The 20,508-nt window shown below is 39.9% G+C and overlaps 2 protein-coding genes across 2 annotated transcripts; both read left to right on the forward strand.

Annotated features, from left to right (window-relative positions):
- The first annotated feature begins 1,113 nt into the window (after positions 1-1,113).
- Positions 1,114-5,085, forward strand: fndc4b (fibronectin type III domain containing 4b). Its single transcript, XM_030780597.1, has 6 exons — positions 1,114-1,186; positions 3,546-3,661; positions 3,855-4,059; positions 4,276-4,365; positions 4,703-4,839; positions 5,044-5,085. Exons 1-6 carry the CDS (start codon positions 1,114-1,116, stop codon positions 5,083-5,085), a joined length of 663 nt encoding a protein of 220 aa, XP_030636457.1.
- A 3,397-nt stretch (positions 5,086-8,482) lies between these two features.
- Positions 8,483-13,443, forward strand: znf513b (zinc finger protein 513b). The gene is made up of 4 exons (XM_030779372.1): positions 8,483-8,686; positions 10,497-10,625; positions 10,873-11,601; positions 12,610-13,443. The coding sequence occupies exons 1-4, from the start codon at positions 8,647-8,649 to the stop codon at positions 13,347-13,349; spliced, it is 1,638 nt and encodes a 545-aa protein (XP_030635232.1). The 5' UTR covers positions 8,483-8,646; the 3' UTR covers positions 13,350-13,443.
- Positions 13,444-20,508: the final 7,065 nt, after the last annotated feature.

Consider the following 20,508-nt stretch of genomic DNA (forward strand, 5'->3'; position numbering starts at 1 on the left):
ATCTACCAGTGTAATAGTATATTTATTTGTGTCGATAGGGAATATTAATATATTCACACAGGCTACCCGGCAACATTAACAGTAACCTAAAACACACGAGCAACCCGTAATACAAAGGTCTCCAAATGAACTTTGGAACATGTCGTTAACGTTCTCGCTGTCAGAGTCAGGGAGTTCTGCACTTGAACTGATATACAACAAGTTTTATGACTATATGCTGTCTGTGATCACAGCAGGTTACCGCATTACTCTCGTCTATTTGGTTTATGCAGTCTTGTATGAGTAACACGCATGGCAAATGCACCGCTTTCCTAGCTATTGATTCGCTTATATTTTGCTCACTCGTCAACACTGACACTCTGTCATTAAAAAAATATATGTATGAGTACAGTTTGAAATACTTCAATGTGAGGTGATCATCTAAGAAATAGTCGCGTCATGAGGGTACATCAACACCGAGTTACTGATTAAATATCAGCCACCTGTGGGTCAGACGGTTGAGCTGCAGCGCTTCTCATTTATGTGTTAGCACGCACGACGCGCTCGAAGAGAAAAGTGAGGAGGGAAAACAGAAGCAGCTCCCACGATGGACGCCATTTATCCGCTCAGCAGATGTGTGTATATCTGTCTTATACGCAAAAATCTTCGAAAAACTGATTCAACTAATGTTGGGATCAAGGGATATAGCAACTGCGCATAGTTGAACTGCGTTACATGATTTAGGTACCATCATTCTGCGTTAGAGCATCGACAACGTGCGTAATGTTGACAATATAATAGACAGCAGTTTATCTTGAATTTTCAGTGTAGCCGCTTATTAATTTGTAAGTAATAATTTCGTCGCATGTGTCATTGCATGGATCTCACGTACCTAAATTATGGACTGGCTCTCCGTAACAAGCAAGGGGTGCTGCACAACGGAGACGGTGATGACATAGCCATTTGAGGACACAGTGTATGAGGGCATGATATTGAAGTTTTATTGTTAAATACAAAGCAATAATTGTAATGATATTCGCTCACGAAATCTTGCCATTAAGATAGCTGGTGGAAGGAGGTATGGAAAGTTGAAGGACAAGTGCATTGAAAATTTTAATTTACGACAAGGAAGATATGAATCCTTTCTTCACTTATTTGATCGTTGCCTTGTTTCTGTATGGATGGCACATCTGTATCGTGGGAGCTAGTAAGTATATTATAATGTTTTTCTCTCCATTTTGCTTAAAATGCATAGCAACAACACTGTTTACATTTCAGCATCCCATCACATAAAAAGCAAAAAAAAAAAAAAAAAAAAAACCCAACACAACACCATTAAATCGCGTTTGGGAGAAGTGATGAACAGTGTCTGTCCATTGTTTGAGCAGAGAATGAGTGACCTTCGTTGGAAATATTTTGTTATTTTAAAGGGGTTATGGAAAGGGTGTGTGTTGTACCGATTAAAAAGAAAGTGTTTCTCGAAGCACAGCAGGAGACAGCATTAGGAAAATTAGCTTTACTCTGATCGTTGACTTTGATTTAATGGACTAAGTACTGCTGTCAAGACTTACTGTAGATCATGTCAAATCACAAGCTTTAGTTATCTCACAGGCTTGGAATGAGTTGTAGCCCTACAGGCATTCATGTCATATAAAAAATCATAAATGTGGTCTTTTTTTAACGATGTACATATGCTTAATTATGTATAGTTAGGCTATTTTAGCCGCATTGATACAGCGCTGATTTGCCAGCTCAGTATCATTCAAAACCACTTTTTTTCCTGGTGCTTATCTTGCAGCTACTTTAAGTATATTATTTTCTTTACTTTTATAGTCAAAATGATTTGATTAAAATAACATTGGGAGGGGGGAAGGGGGACTCACTACTGAAAGTGATCTATTCAGCAGTAAAACCACAACCAAAGTCAGCCCAATTTAAAGTACATTTAGAATATTGAAAGGCTATGCCAGTTACATCATATTTTATCTTGACACACAAGAGAAAGACTGGCCTGGGATGGTCTATTCCCTTGTGCAATAATTCTTACATGGTCTTTTTTTATTGCAATGGCCATTACTGCAATTAGATTCTTTGATCATTCAAAAAATGTATGTGTTATAATACTGGTCAGCTTTTTAGTTTGGATTACAAAGTCACAATTTATTGTCTGTCTTTTTACGAAACCCAAATTACTGTGTATTTAGCAAAGAATTACACTGGAAAACTATGATTACACAAAACTAGCTTCAGATCATATGTACCATATGCTGTGTCCAGCCATTATTTTGCACCATTTGGCAGTAAGTAGTTTATAGTTTGCTAGAATGTTTTAGGCAAGTACTAGAAAGCACCATTCATTTGTGCCGTATGCCACGTAAATATCAGTGTAAACAGTGCTGTAATGCCGTAATACGTTTATCTGGCATTAACTGGCTCATAAATTGGGAAATCAGTTGCTGACGTTTGCTGTCAGGCCTGTAGGCCTATAACATTCTCCTGTAGGTGACTGAACTGCAATTGGTATAATGAAACTCTGGAGATGGAGTTCCAGATCCATTTGTGATGTCAAGATACATGCTTTTTAGCGGGATTTATTTTTGCGCGGATTACAGCACTTGTTTACCCTTTCCTAAATTAAAGGACAGTCTAACGGCAGTTTAGAATCAGGGATGTGTTTGACAGTGACCAAAATGTGCGTGGCATTTTGTGGATTAAAAAAATATAGATTAGACTGTTTACACATCCAAGATTATTTACCTTATCTGAGGATATTCAAGACAAATCTCATTCTACTGCTGATTTCTGTCAGCTTTTCAGGGAGCAGTTTCATTGGGGAAATAAGGAGAGGTGAACACTTTTCAGCCAATTATTTGTTGTTTTCATTGCCTCATTGTACTAAAATATCTGCTCCAGCATTGAAATGTTGACTGAATACAATGAAAGTACATTACAGTTGGCTCTGACCTCTAGTTACAGAGCTCTTTCATTTATAAGAAAGAGGAAAAAAAGATTTGAATATATTTGCATAATAACACAGCAGAGAGTAATAGCTGCTTAAAAAAACTATTACATATTCATAAGCTTATGATACATCCTGGTCTTTTATTGAGTTGATTAACTGAAGCTTCATAAGTTTCATAGAGGCAAGACACGGTACAAAATCCATCCAGGCCTCCAAAGTTAATAACATCCAGTCATTTATTTTGAATTTTAAAAACTACACATCCAAGAGCTACATAAAATGGCACCCACAATGCTTCAAAACGTCTTCTCCATCTGTATGCACTGCTTGTCTGATCTCATTGAATATAGATTCTAATAGAAGATCACTGACAGAATTACTTTTTAATTCTGCAAGCTAAAAATAGAAAATCTAACTGTACAGCTAGGAAGTGAATGTAACAGGTAAACCAAATCACCTCAACATTTCAGTGGCGCACATTGATCAAACATTCATGCACCTTGAGTGGAACATTTCATTCAAGATGCAGAACAATTTTCAAACATTTCTGCACAAGTGAAAACATGGTGCATAATTAAATAATTTGTATTCATGGCTCCTTCAGACCGCCCTGCTGCTCCTGTCAACATCTCTGTCACCCACCTGAGGGCTGACTCAGCCACTGTGTCCTGGAACATTCCAGAGGGAGAAGTTGTAATTGGCTACGCCATCTCACAGCAGGTTCACCAAAGTTATTAGAATGATTTAGTGCCCCATGGAATTCATTATATTAATTGGAAGAAGCTCATACATTTTATAGTCATATTAAGTCTTTTGTCACTTGCCAATGATTTTAATATCCTTAGTACTTATGTGAACATGTGTGTGTGTGTGTGTGTGTGTGTGTGTGTGTGTGTTCATTTACATGGTTTAGAGACAGGATGGTCTGATGCAGCGCTTCATCAGGGAGGTGAACACAACCAGTCGTGCTTGTGTGCTTTGGGACCTTGATGAAGACACAGATTATATAATCCAGGTTCAGTCCATTGGGCTGCACGGGGAAAGCCAAGCCAGCAAGAGGGTTCATTTTAGAACTCTTGAGAAATCTGACCACTTTCAGCCTAACATGGGAGACCAAGGTACACATAACTTTTTCTTAGTTTAGAAGATTTGCCCAACATATCAACAATGCCCTTTTTAGATGAAAAATGAAAATACTATCTTTGTTTTTGTTTTGTTTTGTTTTTCAGCGTTGCTACTTTTAGATTTTGAATGAGCTGTTACCACACAGCACAATTCAATTTTTGATGTACCTTTGGTCTTTTAAAATATGTGTTATTTGATTAATTCAACAGATGATCCAGCAGTGGAGGGTTTGGAATTATCCAGAAATCTCCAGACTGGAGAGATGATCATTATCATGGCAGTGCTTTTAATGTGGGCAGGTAATGGAGCATTTCTGAACATCCATGGGCATCTGTTTGTATTGTTCTGAACTGGGCTGTAGTACTTAATTCTTGTTTGTACCTTTTTGCTATTTGTGGATGCTGCAGTAACAAGCTTCTGTACAAAATCTGCCCCAGTGATTACTGGTGATATAGAAATAGCAATTAATAAATGGCTATGTTGTTTAACTCTCTCCGAAAGCAAGATTTTTCATTTACCTCTAATCTTTTAATTAAAATACAGCTAAATGTATCCAGTAGGAAAGAGCATTTTGTAAGTGTCATTGATATCTTGATTTGTCATTTCTTCATAAAGTGCATTCTGTCTCTGTCGCAGCTGTGATTGCCCTTTTCTGTCGGCAGTATGACATCATTAAAGACAACGACTCAAGCAACCACAGCAAGGAGAAGACCAAACTGCCCTCAGAACAGAGTACCCCAGAGTATCACAATGGAGGCCTACTTGGGAGCAAGGTAACAGCACCAGAACACATGCCACCCATGCCATTGTTGAATCATGCTTTGGCCACTCGTCTAATAACCTTTCTTGTACTGTTATACCTTAGCCCATTGAATGCACAGTTGTCTTCAGTACCGTGATGTCTCTCTGAATATTGAAACATAAATGTATGTGCCTGGTAACCAACAGCAGACCACACATGTTTTACTTTTCTGCAGTTCCAAAGAACTACGTCTTCAATCAGCATCATCAAGGTCTAACCAAGAAGTGAACACGTCCGATGAGTGAATTAAGATTTGTCACGTTATGATATCTTTCTGAAGCAATACAACATGAAAATCTCAGAAAGGATTTCAAGGTCTTAAGAGAAACGTAAACCAAAATGGAACAACAAAAGCTCTTAGTATCAACCAGGGTAATTGGGAGACATCTAGAGTATGTCTGGCTTACCATCCGTGCAGCATGAAGCAATTTCAGCAGCCACCACAGATAATCCTATTTCTTACACCATGACTATATAATATCTCTCCCTGAGATCAAGACTAGCAATCTCTGCACACAAGAAGTGATCTTTATTTCCACAGTGTAATTTATGGATTATCGTTTTGATCCAGAGAACTGAGACATATTTTGGTGCATGTCGAAGATGTCTTTAGTTTGTAGAAATATTTGAATGAATGACTATCACAAAGCCTCAAAGCATGCCATAACACTTGATATAATACCTTATGATAATGTCAGACACATTGTACTGTACTGTAAATGACAAATAACTGAGAAATGCTGTTAGATTTTATGCTGGTGTCTTACTCATGTGCTATTAGTGCATAATAGAGAGTGTTTAGTCTGTTACTTTAGAAATCATTGAGGAAATGTGAAGATTAACTGCCTATAAGAATGTTAAGTACTGTTGTCTTTTCAGGAATATTCATGTTAAGTTAAACTATTTATTACTTAGGTTAGTTTATGTTTATGGTTCTGGAATGTTTTAAAAGAAATGTTCTGAGCATGTAAAAAAGGAAGAAAAAGGAAAAAAGAAAGAAAAAATTCATTTATGCATCCTGTGGATTAAACCCTAGATACCATCTTGACAGTTTTGTGTGTTCGTGGGAATTTTTGGAAATAAATAACTTTAACCCCACCCGTTTTTAAAATAGCACACTCAGGCAATATACAAATAAACCAATACACACCGTGAAGTTCAGAGTGGAGTGCAATGCTGAAGTGAAAGTGGATGTTGGTTACCTTATTGTTTTTGGAGGACTCAACCTTTTCTTCAGTATTAATTCTTATTCATTTTAATTAGTGGTATCAGGTCATGTCTGGATCCCTGATGTGGGCTGTTATTATTTAACATGGGAAATTACTGTTGTATGTCCAAACAGAATGAATATCATTTCAAAAATGACATGTAACTGAATTTCACCATGGCTTACAAAGTTTCATAACCCACCTCTAACTAATTTTGTACCCCCCCTCCCCCCAAGTTGTGTTGTCCAGTCCTTGATATAATGCTGTAAACATTGATGGCTTGATTTTAAGACACTGGATAAGCAAGATAACTTTACCAAGTATGTTGAACTCCATCGTGTAAAACACAGTATGACATGTAGCCGATACAGTACAGGATATTTCTTTGTGAAGCCACTGTTAACCCAAAAGATGTGGTTTAAATAGTAACTACCTTCAAGGTATCTTCTGTTTTTCTCATTGATGGCACTCAGTATTCAGTGCTTATATAACAACATGATCCTCAGTGTCAGAATTGTTCAATAATTTTCCAATAAACTAAAAGTCATGAACTCTTGATCCTTGATCCTTAATTGTGACTGAATGACTACTGAATTTCCTTCTCTCTAAAATGACAACACAGGGATACAGAGGTAAAGGAGGGGTGCACATCACATTAGATTGTTTTGGGGTTTTTTTAGCTTTTCAAAATACTGTTTATTTAAACACAATTAACAGGCACTGTATTAACAGATATGATAGATGATATTTAGAGAATATTTATATATTTAAAAAAAAACCTCAGCGAATACATAAAGTAAGCTCATAATTATTCATAAATGTGTTGTTCTTTTTGTTTTTAACTACTTTAAGAGCTTTCAGTATAATCTTTAAGTGTACTAACAATGTTTCAGTATGGGGAGATTTAAGAAATGTGTTCTTATGTATACAGTATCTAGAGCATAGAATAACAAAAACTGACCACATGTTCATGAGCATGACATAACAAATTACATCTTTTAGCACATCCCATTAGTGGTTGGCTCAGGATAGACATTCAAAATTGTCACTTCATAACTTCTAAATATTCAAAATGTTCTCTCGGGTTCCATATTTTCTCTCTGTTTTAAAAAGCAGACAGCCGTTTATGAAATGAATCACTACCCGTATTGCAATTTTACAAAGTTGCCTTTGGATACTGCCAAGGACCTACATGGGAGTAAAACCACTGAAATGTTTTAATTCTTACAGAACTCTATGAATGATACTCCACGGAGCCGTGCAATCATAAACACATGAAAACACTTCGCTCAGCATATTCAAATTTAGTTCAAGAGCTAGTCAGAGCATTGCACGTCCAATGGGGCTCCTTGTTAAATGTAGTAGTTAAACTTCTGCCAACAGCTAGTGCCAACACAGTCTAACTCCATGGTGAGGTTGCGCAAACTCAAACTTTAAAAACGGTCAGCCCAATACTTCCTCTGTCGTCTCACTGGCTGACACGCATGCGTACCAACAGGGTTCTTGAAAACAACTGAGTACAATGGACCTTCGAAAGAAGTTAGGGACAGTCCGTGTTTGGCAAATTAAAGTCTTTTAGCTCATGAGGAGGATCATGAACAGTACAGTCTGAGTTACGAGTGTGATCGCCGATAACCGTGAAAATTTTAAAAGAGTTTTATTCATTTATGTACTGAGGTTAGCCTTCCTATAGCATGGTAGCTTTTAGCATATGGAAGTTGCCTTTAGTCAGATATTTAGCTTGATAGCTATCTATGCTAGCTTCCGAAGTCGATAAGCTGGCTTTTTTACTTCACGTGGGAAGCTAAGACGGTCAACTAAAATTGTTTCATTCTATTTACTTTTTTCTGTGAAGGTGTTGCATGGAAGCTTTGAAGAGACGCGACAATCTACTCGCAAGTTAGGTCGCAACTCTGTGTGTTAGCAAACGTTACTTTACTTGGGAACTATTATAACTAACATTCACTCGCTAATCCTTAAACTCTTTGAACCATTAATGTTCATGTCAGTTAAGTCGATTACGATTTACTCTTGTCTCTGATTTACTTGCCCAGTTGCTCTCTCCTGTCGTATTTAGTAGACTATCCTTCAGATTGTTGTGGCAGGTACTCATTCCTCTTGTTATTGTTGAATAAAGTTAGGCAAGTAATTAGCATATTGTTTTAATTTAATGCCAGTGTTAAATTGCGGGTTGTTGTAGTTTTAATTAAGTGCCTGATTATAGCTCTAAACGACCCTAATTGGTTACTTTGAGGTTTTGGCAAATTAAGTTTTCTTCTTTTGCATAAATGTCACAGGTTTTTAATGTAATCCGACTGTTTGCTCCATTTGTTGGTAAACTCTTAAAGCTCCAAGTATAACAGTAGGCGGTAATTGGTAAAAAAAAAAAAAAAAGAATTAGTTAGACAGTTTGGCCTGGCGCATTTGGGTGAGGAACAGCCATAATGGCCAAGGTGGCTCCACTGATCTCGCTGTCTTTGTGTCGTGGAGGAAGAGGAAGATGACAGTATAGAGGAATGAGCTGATTCCGAGTCCACCAGGAGGAACTACACTCAGAAACAGGCTAGAAAATGCCTAGAAGAAAACAGTCGAATCCACAGCCAGTGAAATGTAAGTTATGACATTTAAGTAAATTTTTTCATAATATTCAGATTAAAATGCAAAACGAAAGTGTGGCAGTTTTTTTGATTTGCTTACAAAGTTGCGTGTCTTTCCTGTGCTGACAACTTCAAATAATCAATTCAGCATCTATCATTCTCTGTAGACTGAAGTCTAGACCTGGAGGTGGAACATTCTCTCAAAATAGCTATTTTATATGGCTGTATTAGTATGTCTGTGATCTACAGACTGTGTTAAATCCCACGAACTAAATTCCTCATTGTTAAGTTTTGATCTTTACTGAGTTCTGTTAACAGCAAACAATCTGGCATAATTGTTGTGTCTTGTATTTGACACACAAAACAAGTCCTTGACTGGTCAACGATCCGTTAAAGAAAACAGTTTGATCATGAAACAAGGTGAAATTATTTTTGTTAGCACAGTTTGTTGGAGATTTGGTTCTGTGAACTGACAAAATATGTTTTGCGTAGGCTAAGGTTGCATTTGTGTGTTGCAGTAGATGGGTAGGCCCATAGATCACAACCGTGAATGTCTTTTCAGAACTCCTTTGTGATGTGCATTGTCCTTATCTGTACCATTGGCAAAGTTGTGTGTTAACTGAAAACAGAAAATACTCAACCCTGACTTCCTCTCCTATCCCCTGTCATTCTTTCCTGGCTCCACTTCCTCTGAACAAACTCATCTTTGCCAAGAGACTTGGGGCTAACCATCCTCGACCTCTCTTTCAGCACTTTCCTTCAATTATCTGGCTCATCTCCACTGTTCCTTCCTCTGTCACTTACTCCCTCTGTCCTTTTCCTCTTGATTTGTTCCTCATTTTGGTCACAGTGCTGTCTTTGCTCTTATTTTGGTGTAGTCAGCTGTCTCATAGTTATTCGCCTCTGTTTTATTTTTGAATAGTCCTAAAATACAATGTGCATTGCAAGTTTAAATTCAAGTTTCTTTGTCTTAAAGATGTCAAAGAAATCAGGCAAACCCAGAAATCAAATGTAATTTAACTTGTCTAACAATGTGTGTAATGTATTTGACTGTCGTGTGAAAGCCTCAGGTGGGTTTGTCAATATTTGGTGCCAATATTTGCCGCACTGGCTATATGCTTATGCACGAACACTATCGTTCAGTGGGTTCAGGTTATGCGGACAAATTATTTTGTCTCGAGCAGTTGTCTTCCTTGCTCTTCTTCTTTCACCACATGATAACCCAAGACATATCCACTGGCAAGCTGCCCAGTTTTGCAACCTATAATTGCAGAGGAAGATAGGGTCTGTGCCTCCACACTGCCTCTGAGCAAGGAGGGTCAGAAGAGTGGGGGAAAAAACTTATCAAGACTGTCTTCTCATTGTCCTTCACTCCAGCCTCTGTCTGCAAGGTCTACAAAAAAGGAGTACTGGAGCAAGCAAAAAAAAAAAAAAAAAGGCTAAAAATGTGGCTCAGTCTTCATTTAGTATAATTTTATTAGCCATTTGTCCATTTCATTGTTGATTATACAGTTATTTATCATAACGTTTTATCAGGTCCAGACACTGATTTGCCTATTGCTGTCAGCCTTGTGGTTTCTGTTTTGCTCAGTAAACCCAAACAGTTTAGTTCAGCACTCTTTCGAAAAAAAAAAAAAAAATAACCTAACAATATTGTTGTTTTACAGTTTAGTGTGCCATATTTTGCCATTGTTGTCCACAGCATTGATTTACAGACATGACCATAAATGCGTTTTTGTTAAATGGAATATGTAGATGGGGTGTATCTCTAGTGCGTGTTTTTGTCATTTGTAAAATATGAACGGGTTCCATCTGCATTGCAGTGGATTCTGAAGATGCCACCACAGTGGGTAACCCAGAGAGCCTCGTCCTGGAGAGTGACTTTTTCCTGGACCAAGCCCTGGAGTTTGAAGAAAATGATTACAAGATCATCGACTTTGAAAGAGACTCAGGTTAGTGATTCATATTAAGAATCGGTCCTGACATTTCTTCACAAGTTTTAACTATGTGTGTCTGAGGAAAGAGAGAGAGAGAGAGAGAGGGTGTAAAAAGCTTTCACCTCATGCTTATGTGCACAATATTCTTTATAAAGAGGAAGATGTTTGTTTGGCCTGTATGTTGCTCTAAAAGTTTTCGACTTCTGCATTCTCTCTCCCTCTCTCTGTCTCTCTCCCCCTCCCTCCTATGTCGCTGTCCTAGACTCAGTAGCTGCTGACATGGGAATTCCAGCGTACAGTCTGAGTGATGAAGACTGCTCCAGTTACAACCGCCTCAGCATGGAGAGCGATTTTGAAGACCCACGAGACACAGAGAGCGAACGTGAAGAGATTGCCACAGACCCTGCCTTTGAAACCTACCTCTCCTGCAGACAGTGTGGGCAGCTTTTGGGAGACCCTTTGGGAGGGGCTCTGGATCTAGGGGGTCTTTGCTGCCTCAGATGTGGTGATGGTGGGGATGAGGGCGGAGGTTTGGATAGGGAAGATGTTCAAGGGGAGGAGTCGGAACCCACCGTCAATAACTCGCCCGCCAAAAGATACCGGGGTAGAACCACGGCCAATCCCAGCCCGGGCAAAACCTACTCCTGCAAGCTATGCAGCTTCTCCTCCCGTTACTCCAACCACCTGAAGCGCCACATGAAGACACATAACGGCGAGAAGCCATACCGGTGCCAGCACTGCTCTTATGCCTCAGCGCAGCTGGTCAACCTCCAGAGACACGTTCGAACCCACACTGGGGAGAAGCCATACAAATGCGAATACTGCGCCTTTGCCTGCAACTCACTTGGCAACCTAAAGAGGCATCAGCGCATGCACACTCAGGAGAAGACCAGCAAATGCAGCCATTGTGACTACCGCTCAAGCAGCAGCGTCACACTAAAGAGACACATGATGGGCCACGAAAAGGACAAGCACGCAGTCATGACTGAAGGTATTGCCTAACCAAACATTTAGAACAACAAACCAAAAAATGTCATTGTAACAAGTTCAAATCTGTAGAACAACTATCTGTTGAACAGCTGTGTCAAACCCTTGAGCGTTACTGAATTAGAGTATTATTTCAGAAAGCTGTAAATCTCTCGTTGAGGTTTTTTCCTTGGCAAAAGGGGTGGATGTTTGTCACAAGTTTTGGAGGTTGTTTTTTATTTCTTTTTTTTTTTTGCTACTTGCTTTGTTTGAGAGGAACCACAGAGCGCAGAACAAGCACTGAAATCTTTAGCAGAAAGGGAAGTGAAGTCTTCACTTCCTGAAATTAGATTCCTCATAAAGAGGAACATATGTTTTTGGCTTCTGTGTTGTTCTGCAAGTTTGCTACTCTCTCAACCCCCCCCCCCCCCCCCCCCCCAGATCCACCCCTCCAAATTCTAAGCAGGTCATTTCAGACTGTTTAGGGCAGAGTTGAGATGGGTTTGACTGGGGACAGTGGGGGGGGCAGAGCCTCTTGCATATGCACTATCAATTTTTTTTTTTTTTTTTTTTTTACAGCAGTCGCTGTGGTCTGTTCTCCTTTACAGATTATCTGTAACTGGTTTGTGCTGTATGATTTTTTTTTAGATTGTACTGTTCCTTTGGCATGAGTGCATCTCTTTGCAGCTTTTCAATTTTTTGTGAAGGAGGAGGTGCACTTCATCTCAGCATTGCCCTTCCTGTGTTCACCATATACTTTGTTCTCTTTGAGTAATCACAAATTTGTGTTTCTGCCTTTTCCTATGGCTAGACTGTGGTAACTGAAAAAGCACGTGGTGATGACCTGTCTCAACTCTGTGGCCGATTGTGAATAGCTGAAGATATTCATCCAATTCCAAATCCCTTTTAAAGGCCCAGTGTTATTCTAATTATTGTGATTTAGTGCTGTTTTTCCAACTTTTTTTTTTTTTACCGTTTTACCATTTTTCTGTTTGATAATCATTCTCTCTTTTTGTCTACCTCTTGCTCACAGAGAGTGTGGTGTCAGATTTGACATTGCGTATCAGCAGCGGTCCTGACCAACATCCCACCAACATGCTGGACACAGAGGGCATGGTCAGAGATCTGGACCCTCTGCCCGAACTGCTCTTCCCCTTCACCTGCCGCATGTGTGGCCTGGTCCTGGAGGACGAAGTGGGATCGGGCGGTCAGGTGTGTAGGAAGTGCACAATGGACCTGCTCTCCAAAAGTTCCCCAGCCAGTCCAGAGAAAGAAGGAGACAAGCTGTATTGCTGCACTGAATGCACCTTCATCACACAGTACCCAAACCACCTGGCGCGCCACATGAAGACCCACAGCGGCGAGAAACCCTACAAGTGCCCGGAGTGCGACTACGCCTCCGCCCACTTCGACAACCTCAAACGACACCACAGGGTTCACACAGGTGAGAAGCCTTACAAATGCCATCTTTGTGACTACGCGTGCGGTAACCTCGCCAACCTTAAGCGACACGAACGCATCCACTCGGGCGCCAAGCCCTTCCAGTGCTCCGTGTGCAGCTACAGCTGTAACCAGAGCATGAACCTGAAACGCCACATGTTACGGCACACGGGTGAAAAACCCTTTAAGTGCCAGGAGTGTGCCTACACCACGGGACACTGGGACAACTACAAACGCCACCAGAAGAAACACGGCCACTCGACAGAGGGGTGGATCAAAATGCAGCTGCCAGAGAAAGAGAACGAGAATGAGGAAGAGGAGGTGGAAATGTAATTGAAAGGACAATAAAACGTTTTGTCGTCTTTGCCCCCGTCTCTCTCAATCATTAGCTCTGTTCACCTAGAGAGGAGGTCGTAAGGCCTGGGCCCAGGGTAATCAAAAAATTAAGAGAATTATTTAAGGTTGATTAAAAATTAAATAAATAAATAAAACCAGAAGGGATTGTGTCATTTTGTCCTTATGAGAGCGGAGAGAGTGAAGGAGAGCGGTGCAAAGAGACCCTTTTTCTTCTGGTTGATACTACAGTTATTTCTTTGAATGTAATTTTGTAAAACATCACGAGTTTCATTACACTGAAGATCTCTGGTGGCTGCTATGTTGAATTATGCACAATGATGATACTGATGTCGAGTTGCCTTTCTTTGGGAGCTGGTTTTCGTAACCTGTTCCCTTGACTTTTACTGTATATGAGTTCTCGGGTGCCACTGCATAATGCTGCACTGAAATGGAGGAATCCTCAGCCTCCAGCACTCCCTTTGTTTCCAAGGGCATTAGAGGGATGTGTGCGTGCGTGCGTGCGTGCGTGTGTGCGTGCGTGTGTGTGTGTGTGTGTGTGTGTGTTTTTGAGACTTTAAGATCCTGTCCCCTTATATTTGCTTTTGTGTGATGCCTACTGTGAATTAAATTCCTTTGTAGAAAAAAAAACTGTTGAAAGCTGGTTAGGATTCAGTTTACTCATGAAGTGTTTGGTGGGATTGGTAAATCTGAAGCTTATTTTTGTTGGATCACGATCAGTGTTTCACACCGCTTCGGCAGAGAAGGGGAAGGGACCACTTCTACTTATTTGTCTTTTATTGAATCAGCCATGGACATTACATTTCAAAATGCTTTTTTTTTTTCAGGTGTATTGGTGTTTGATGCCTTTTCTCCCAAATATAAGATTACAATGAGCCTCTATATGTGTTTGATAAAGCTATTTCTGTTACAACACTGGCATGAAGAAATAACAGGCAAAACTATTGTAACACACAGAATCAATCTCCAATCCAATAGTTTTCAAGAGCTTTCTTAGGAATCAGGAAAGACGGACTTGACTTGCACAGTAATGCATAATGTTTGGTTTGCCATATTGTTCAAGATCATTATTTATGAATATTGTTTAATCTTTTCTTTCTGATATTTCTTCATGAATGATCATAGAGATAAGGATCTGTTAAGTGACCTTTGACTTTTTAATAAAAAGAGATTTCAAGAAGGATTTGAAAGTTTGGTGTGTTCATTTGATCGTAGTGTGAGCATATGATGGGTGCCAATTCAATATGCCTACTGTGAGAGGATGGAAATGTTTTACATAATCTTTCCCTTTTGACCTGTAGAGGGCAGTGTAGACCTGCTTTGCTGGTTAGAGAGACATGAACTCACAGCTTCCAAGGAGAGAGGGCTAATAGATTCTAAAGAATGCTTAAACTAGAGGATATGTTCTGAGAGGAATGCTATCAATCGTGATGAACTTCTTAAACTGCGTTTTACTTTTTTGCCCATGCAGGTGAGTGTCTTGCTGGTTGAATTCACGGCGCAGTAGCTGGTTGAAGGGGACCAAACCTCACTGAAACACCTGACTTGGTTCCGTTTTACCAGCCACTAAGACGTGTTGCCTCTCTGGGATGACAGCCTAGCCTCCTGAAAATAAGACTTGTTAATGCAAATAGTGGCTCGGATCAGAATAGTAGAGAGTGTCATATCTGTGTTATATTCTGACTGTTTCAGTCTAATTCAGTCTGGTTTATTCATCTTTGTCCCATTTGATTCATAACAACCAAGCCAAGACAGAACCATGTGAGACGTGCTTACAGAAATCTATGCATTTTTCAGCCTGCTCAGTGGTCTTGTTCAGTCACTCAAAGAGTTTTTCGTATTTCAAAATAGAATTACATGCTAGTGCGACAACAGATTACTGTCAACAGGAGTATTTTTCTTCCCCCAACAATGACAGGTTAAGGGTAAACAGATTAGACATGATGTCCTTTTGCAGATAGACCACCAGAATTAGCCTCCTCCCACCTGTTTCCTCCCCATTTATATGAGTAAACACTGCTTATGGTCTACACCTGCTTTCTGTCACTCAGGACCTCACTTTACCAGCATGAACCATATACGAGAATCTATCAAAGCTGCCTTTTCCCCCCCAAATCGCATTAGATAATGAACTCTCTGAAACATATATTCCTCATCTTACTACTGTTTGAACTGTTAACTCAATTTAAGATGATGTGGACACGTTATCTCTCTTAGAAGTTCACAGGTTTACAAAGTGCACTGTCCAGACATTCAGACACACCGCACTCAAAACATATGAAACAATATCTGTGAATGGAGTCACACACATTTGATCAGAAGACCAGTTGTTGTTCACGTACAGTAAAATAGAATACCAGGCACCACAGGGTTCACACTTATTTTCAGACTACGTTTCTCAGTATTCCAGTACTGGAAATGGGACCAAACTTTCCTCCCGTTGTATTTCCTGTTAAAATGTGAATGGCATGCTGGCTCAGAGTCCCGTCGGAAACATTCACAGAGGTTCTCTGAATGTCCCTCTGAAACCACACACTTCCTTACATTCCATATCTGATTTCATCATATGGGCATATAAGGAAGTATGTCATCTCAGAGGGTGACAACTCTGCCCATCGTTCCATGATTACTTTCGCTCATGTGAACCGAGCATCTCCCGGCGACACATTAGCGTTTTGGAGGAGTCCTGCCTCACTTTCTCGCTGTGGTGTAGCATTCATACCCCCAGCGAGTTTAAAGAGTGTAAAAACAAACATGAACATTGTACAGGACATGTAAGACATTCATTAACCCAAAGGGTTGCCTGAGTAACATTGTCATTTTGATCACGATAATCAAAAGTATCTTTCTTATACATGCATAATGGACTGTCTCTGTCCAAATGCAGAACACTTGGATCACTTGCAAAATGTGCAGGACCATTCATAATACCTCACCTTAATTTAGTGCCTTTGTAATACTGAAGTAGATTTAGTCAATGTTACATATGGTCTCCATTTTCATTTCCTTGGCCGGCTGAGCAGGAATGTGTGGCCTATTATTTTAGAGCAATAGCATCCCCTAGAAAATAATGTATTCATTCAGACTGATCTCATCAATTAACTTATGAATTTATTTTACCTTATGTGTTAATAAAGGCTCTGCATTCCCTGGTCAAGTAAAACACCTCAGGCACAATACATCAACACCATTAGAACCTGTAAAGTTTAAGTCACACAGAAAATCAATACTTAGCTAATCCAAATCAACACTCCCGGGCATATTGGTCTGTCTTTGGATCCAAGGGGCACAGACACGGTTCTCTTCAAATCACTAGAACAGGGCTTTCCATGTGACCGCAACACTAGTCCCTCACCAAGACAGCAGCCTGACTCGTAAAAGGTCCAGTTTGTCCAGATCTATCTGTGTCTCTGCCCTGTTCAGTTCTCTGTCTCTCTCTCTCTCTCTCTCTCTCTCCTGTCCACATCCTCCTCCTCTGCGGCCGGCTCCTGGATTGTGTCCAGGCCAGGCTTGCCTTCCCTGCCTTTTCTATGGCTTGCCCTCCCCCACTCTGGCGGCCTTCCACCTGTTGGTGTCCTTTAGAGGCCTGGGGCTCTCCTGTACCTCCTGTTCCGAGCCCTCAGGGCCACTGACAGGGCAGGGCCAGTAAGTCTGCTAAATCACACCTCTCAGCTGTTCACACTACACTTGAGACACCCTACACCCATTGCTCTCTCTCTTCCACAGAATGTCAATGACTCCTTAAAATAAGAAAGGGGGGTGGGTTGTGAGGGAGGGTGGCAAGGAGACAACTGCGAGGAACTTTTTATTAGGACAGTGTAACGGAAAATGCTTTCAGGAACACAGCTGAGAGGGGAGTTTATATTTTTGCTCTCCAAATCTCTTAGATGTAACTCTCTTACATCTCAGTAGTGAATAGTTCAAAATGTCACATTCTTTACCTTGAATTCCAGTTTGTTTTGAATTTGCTTTGTCGGTTCAAAGAATTTTTGACAGAGTATTGATTTTAAGTAATTTCAATGTATTGAAAAAGGATTCAGTATCAACTACTGATATGCTACATTTTCCCACTATCTTTTGTGCGTCAATTACATTGTTCATCAGTGTTACTATATAGAGCCATTAAACTGACAGACCTTTTAGTATTATATGGACTTAATGTAATTTTAAAGGCTAGGATGGATGACAGGCGTTTAGCAGTTGTCTGACGTGACTGACATTCTTTGAAAGCGTGGTCCTTGTTCTTCTTGGCATAGTCACACAGGTAGCTAATCTTGATTCAGATTTGATTTCTGAGAATTCTTGCAAGTTAAAGTGTCGGTGTGCTCTTACTGTGTTGCTTTTGCAAATTCAGGAACAGACTCAGACACATCCACGGGCACTGCTGTGTGTGTGTATACACACGTTACTGCATCCTGCCTATTAATGAGTGAACAACGATCAATCTAGGACTGTGCACTGAGAGGACTAGATACATTTGCTGATGAATTCGTTTCTTTCCACTTAGACCATTCTACTGTGTGCTTCTAAAATCACATGCAGGGTTCCCTTCCAGGCCTTCAATCTGGAAACAGGAGAACATTAGGGGAATGTGAACAGAGAACCATGTGCCTCATAGTGGCTAAGGTCAGCACCTGTGTTCTAAAATCAGTTTGAGAGGGGGGGAGAGAGAGAGAGAGGGAGAGAGAGAGGGAGAGAGAGAGGGAAGAAACCCAACTCTTCATCTATTTTGGTTGTATACATCAGCTGCAAAAATCCCAGGCTCATTTTGTGTGTGCTGTTTCCCTGCTAGTATCCCCGTTGGTATCACCATAAACTTTTTGTTTATCCAGGTCACCTGCGAGGCCTTGGATCATAGCCTGTTCCCTTACTTGCACATTCATATATTCGTATAAGCTATTATCATTGTCCAAGAAACTGAATATTAATTGAACACCCTTATCAGTGTTTCTCTTAACCTCTTTTAGCACATGCATCGTTAACCCATTGTTTTTTTGTTTTTTTTCCCCTTCTTGTTTAATTTCATATCTGCTTAGACTTATCCTTCAAATGAATCATTTTCTTTCACTGTTCCTTTAAATAACACACAATTCTCTAAGAATATCTACAGCCATAGTCATATGTTACCCCTTAGAAAACCCATCTTCATCACTCTGTACGCTAAACGAGAAAACCAACACAGAGACCAGTCACAACCTTATCAGTATGTGAGAAGCATGCCAGCTCAAAATGGGGTCAGTCCAATTATTTTTAGAATCATAAACAGGGTGGCGGTGGTCTTGGCACGACAATAACCTTGTTCTTTATTGAAGAGCTCATTTGTTCCTCCATTATTAGTTTGTAAGTTCAGGAAGTGTTCCAAAATGAAACTGGTATTTGTGCCTATGGCTGCCATCAAAAGCAAATAAATAAATAAAACTTTTGTGGAAATTATTGATTTCATATTAATTCTGTTGATAATGGTTTTAGCCTATTTGTGCTTTTTGGTGAAAACATTACACATGAATAATGTAAATGACAACAGGAACAAATAAAAAAAAATTAAGAAGAAAAAGAGACATTCATTCAGACAGTTGACAAAATCCTCAAATATCTTTCAGTATACTCAAAAGATGATTAAGCCTAAGGATGGCAGGTTCCCCAAGCTGTCTTGCTAGGATAAAAATTTCATATCACCTGAAACTATAAAGTTTAGCCTCTAACATCTGCCATAATTTCATCATGCACATCGTCCCTTTTAAGTTGAAACCCTCTGATACATCCCGGCCACATATGTAATAACCATAACATTACAGTTTGCGTAAATCTTTTTGAGGCTTTTGACTGGATCCACTAATGACTTATTCACACGTCCACGCTGACTCATTAGTTAGTAAGATAGAAAGACAAAGTAAGTGGTCACAGAGAACTGGCCAGTTGCTAGCTGTGAGGTTGATACAGCTGTTCTGAAAGGGCCACACGAACAACCCCTCTTAAAGGCCCTGCATTGTGTACGTTTCTATCACAGAGGTCAGAGGTGGTTTAGTCCACAGTTAGAGGACAGGTGGTGACTCTGACAGGAGAAAACACGTGCCAGGTTTCTCTCAGTCAGTCTTGTTTTACAGCAGCAGATAGATGAAGGGTACATGTAACGGGAATGCAGCTGGAGCGTAATCCAGTTGATGAGGACAACATCCTGGGCAAATATAGAGTATAGCTAAATTATTCACGTGGTCGTTTGACTCCGAGGCATCGCCTTCAAATGAAACTGTGTATTGACTTCCCCATTGCCCGAATCAATCAGTAAGTATTATGTGTAGGCAAACATGAAGTTGTTGCTGTAATTCTGTTCTTGAGTGTATATGCTGAGGTCCACTGTTAAGTTTTATACTTAAACCAATATTGATTGTATAAATGTCTTTACAAGTATATATATATTATATATATATATTTCCACAAGTGTACAGAACATAGCTCTAGTATCCAGAACCTCTGTAAATAGAGCAGCAGTCATTGTTTAGAGTATACATCTAATCTAATTTAGTATGTGGTGACATTCACCGCATACTAAATTAGATTAGATGTATACTCCTAACATGAAACAAGTTACCTGCATAACAAATTGGCCAATGCACAATGAACTCCAAGGATATTTGTATTACATTAGAAATGTGGCACAAAATGAACTCACAGAGTTCATTTAACAGTGATGTGTTCAGTTTGTGCCCACGTGTCTTATTTACACACGCTCCCTAAACTGCCCATGATATGTTCAATAATAAGTGATATAATGAGTCATATGGAGATGGGGATAACTGCATGTGCGGTTCATGACATTTTAGCTGGATTCAAATGTTCAGTATGCCAGCTGAGGGCAGTGGACACCCAGACTCCAAAAGGCACGACAGCTGCCTGGTCTCTCAGGAGATACAGGCAACAGCCTGTTTAAAGGCAGTCATGCCATCTATGATACACGGAAGAGGCACTAAAAAGGGACACACAACAAATACCAAAAAACCCCCCAAAAAACCCCAAAACAAATAAGTTAAAGAGGTTAAACAATTCAAAGCGAAATGTGACAGTTTCATGAATTTCTTTGAAATTCAGTAGGAATCAGCATCAGAAAGGTGGCCTTGATGACCTTAACCCGTTGCACTCA

This window comes from Chanos chanos, chromosome 1 (genome assembly GCF_902362185.1).
Source record: "Chanos chanos chromosome 1, fChaCha1.1, whole genome shotgun sequence".
In the NCBI taxonomy this organism is placed as follows: domain Eukaryota; kingdom Metazoa; phylum Chordata; class Actinopteri; order Gonorynchiformes; family Chanidae; genus Chanos; species Chanos chanos.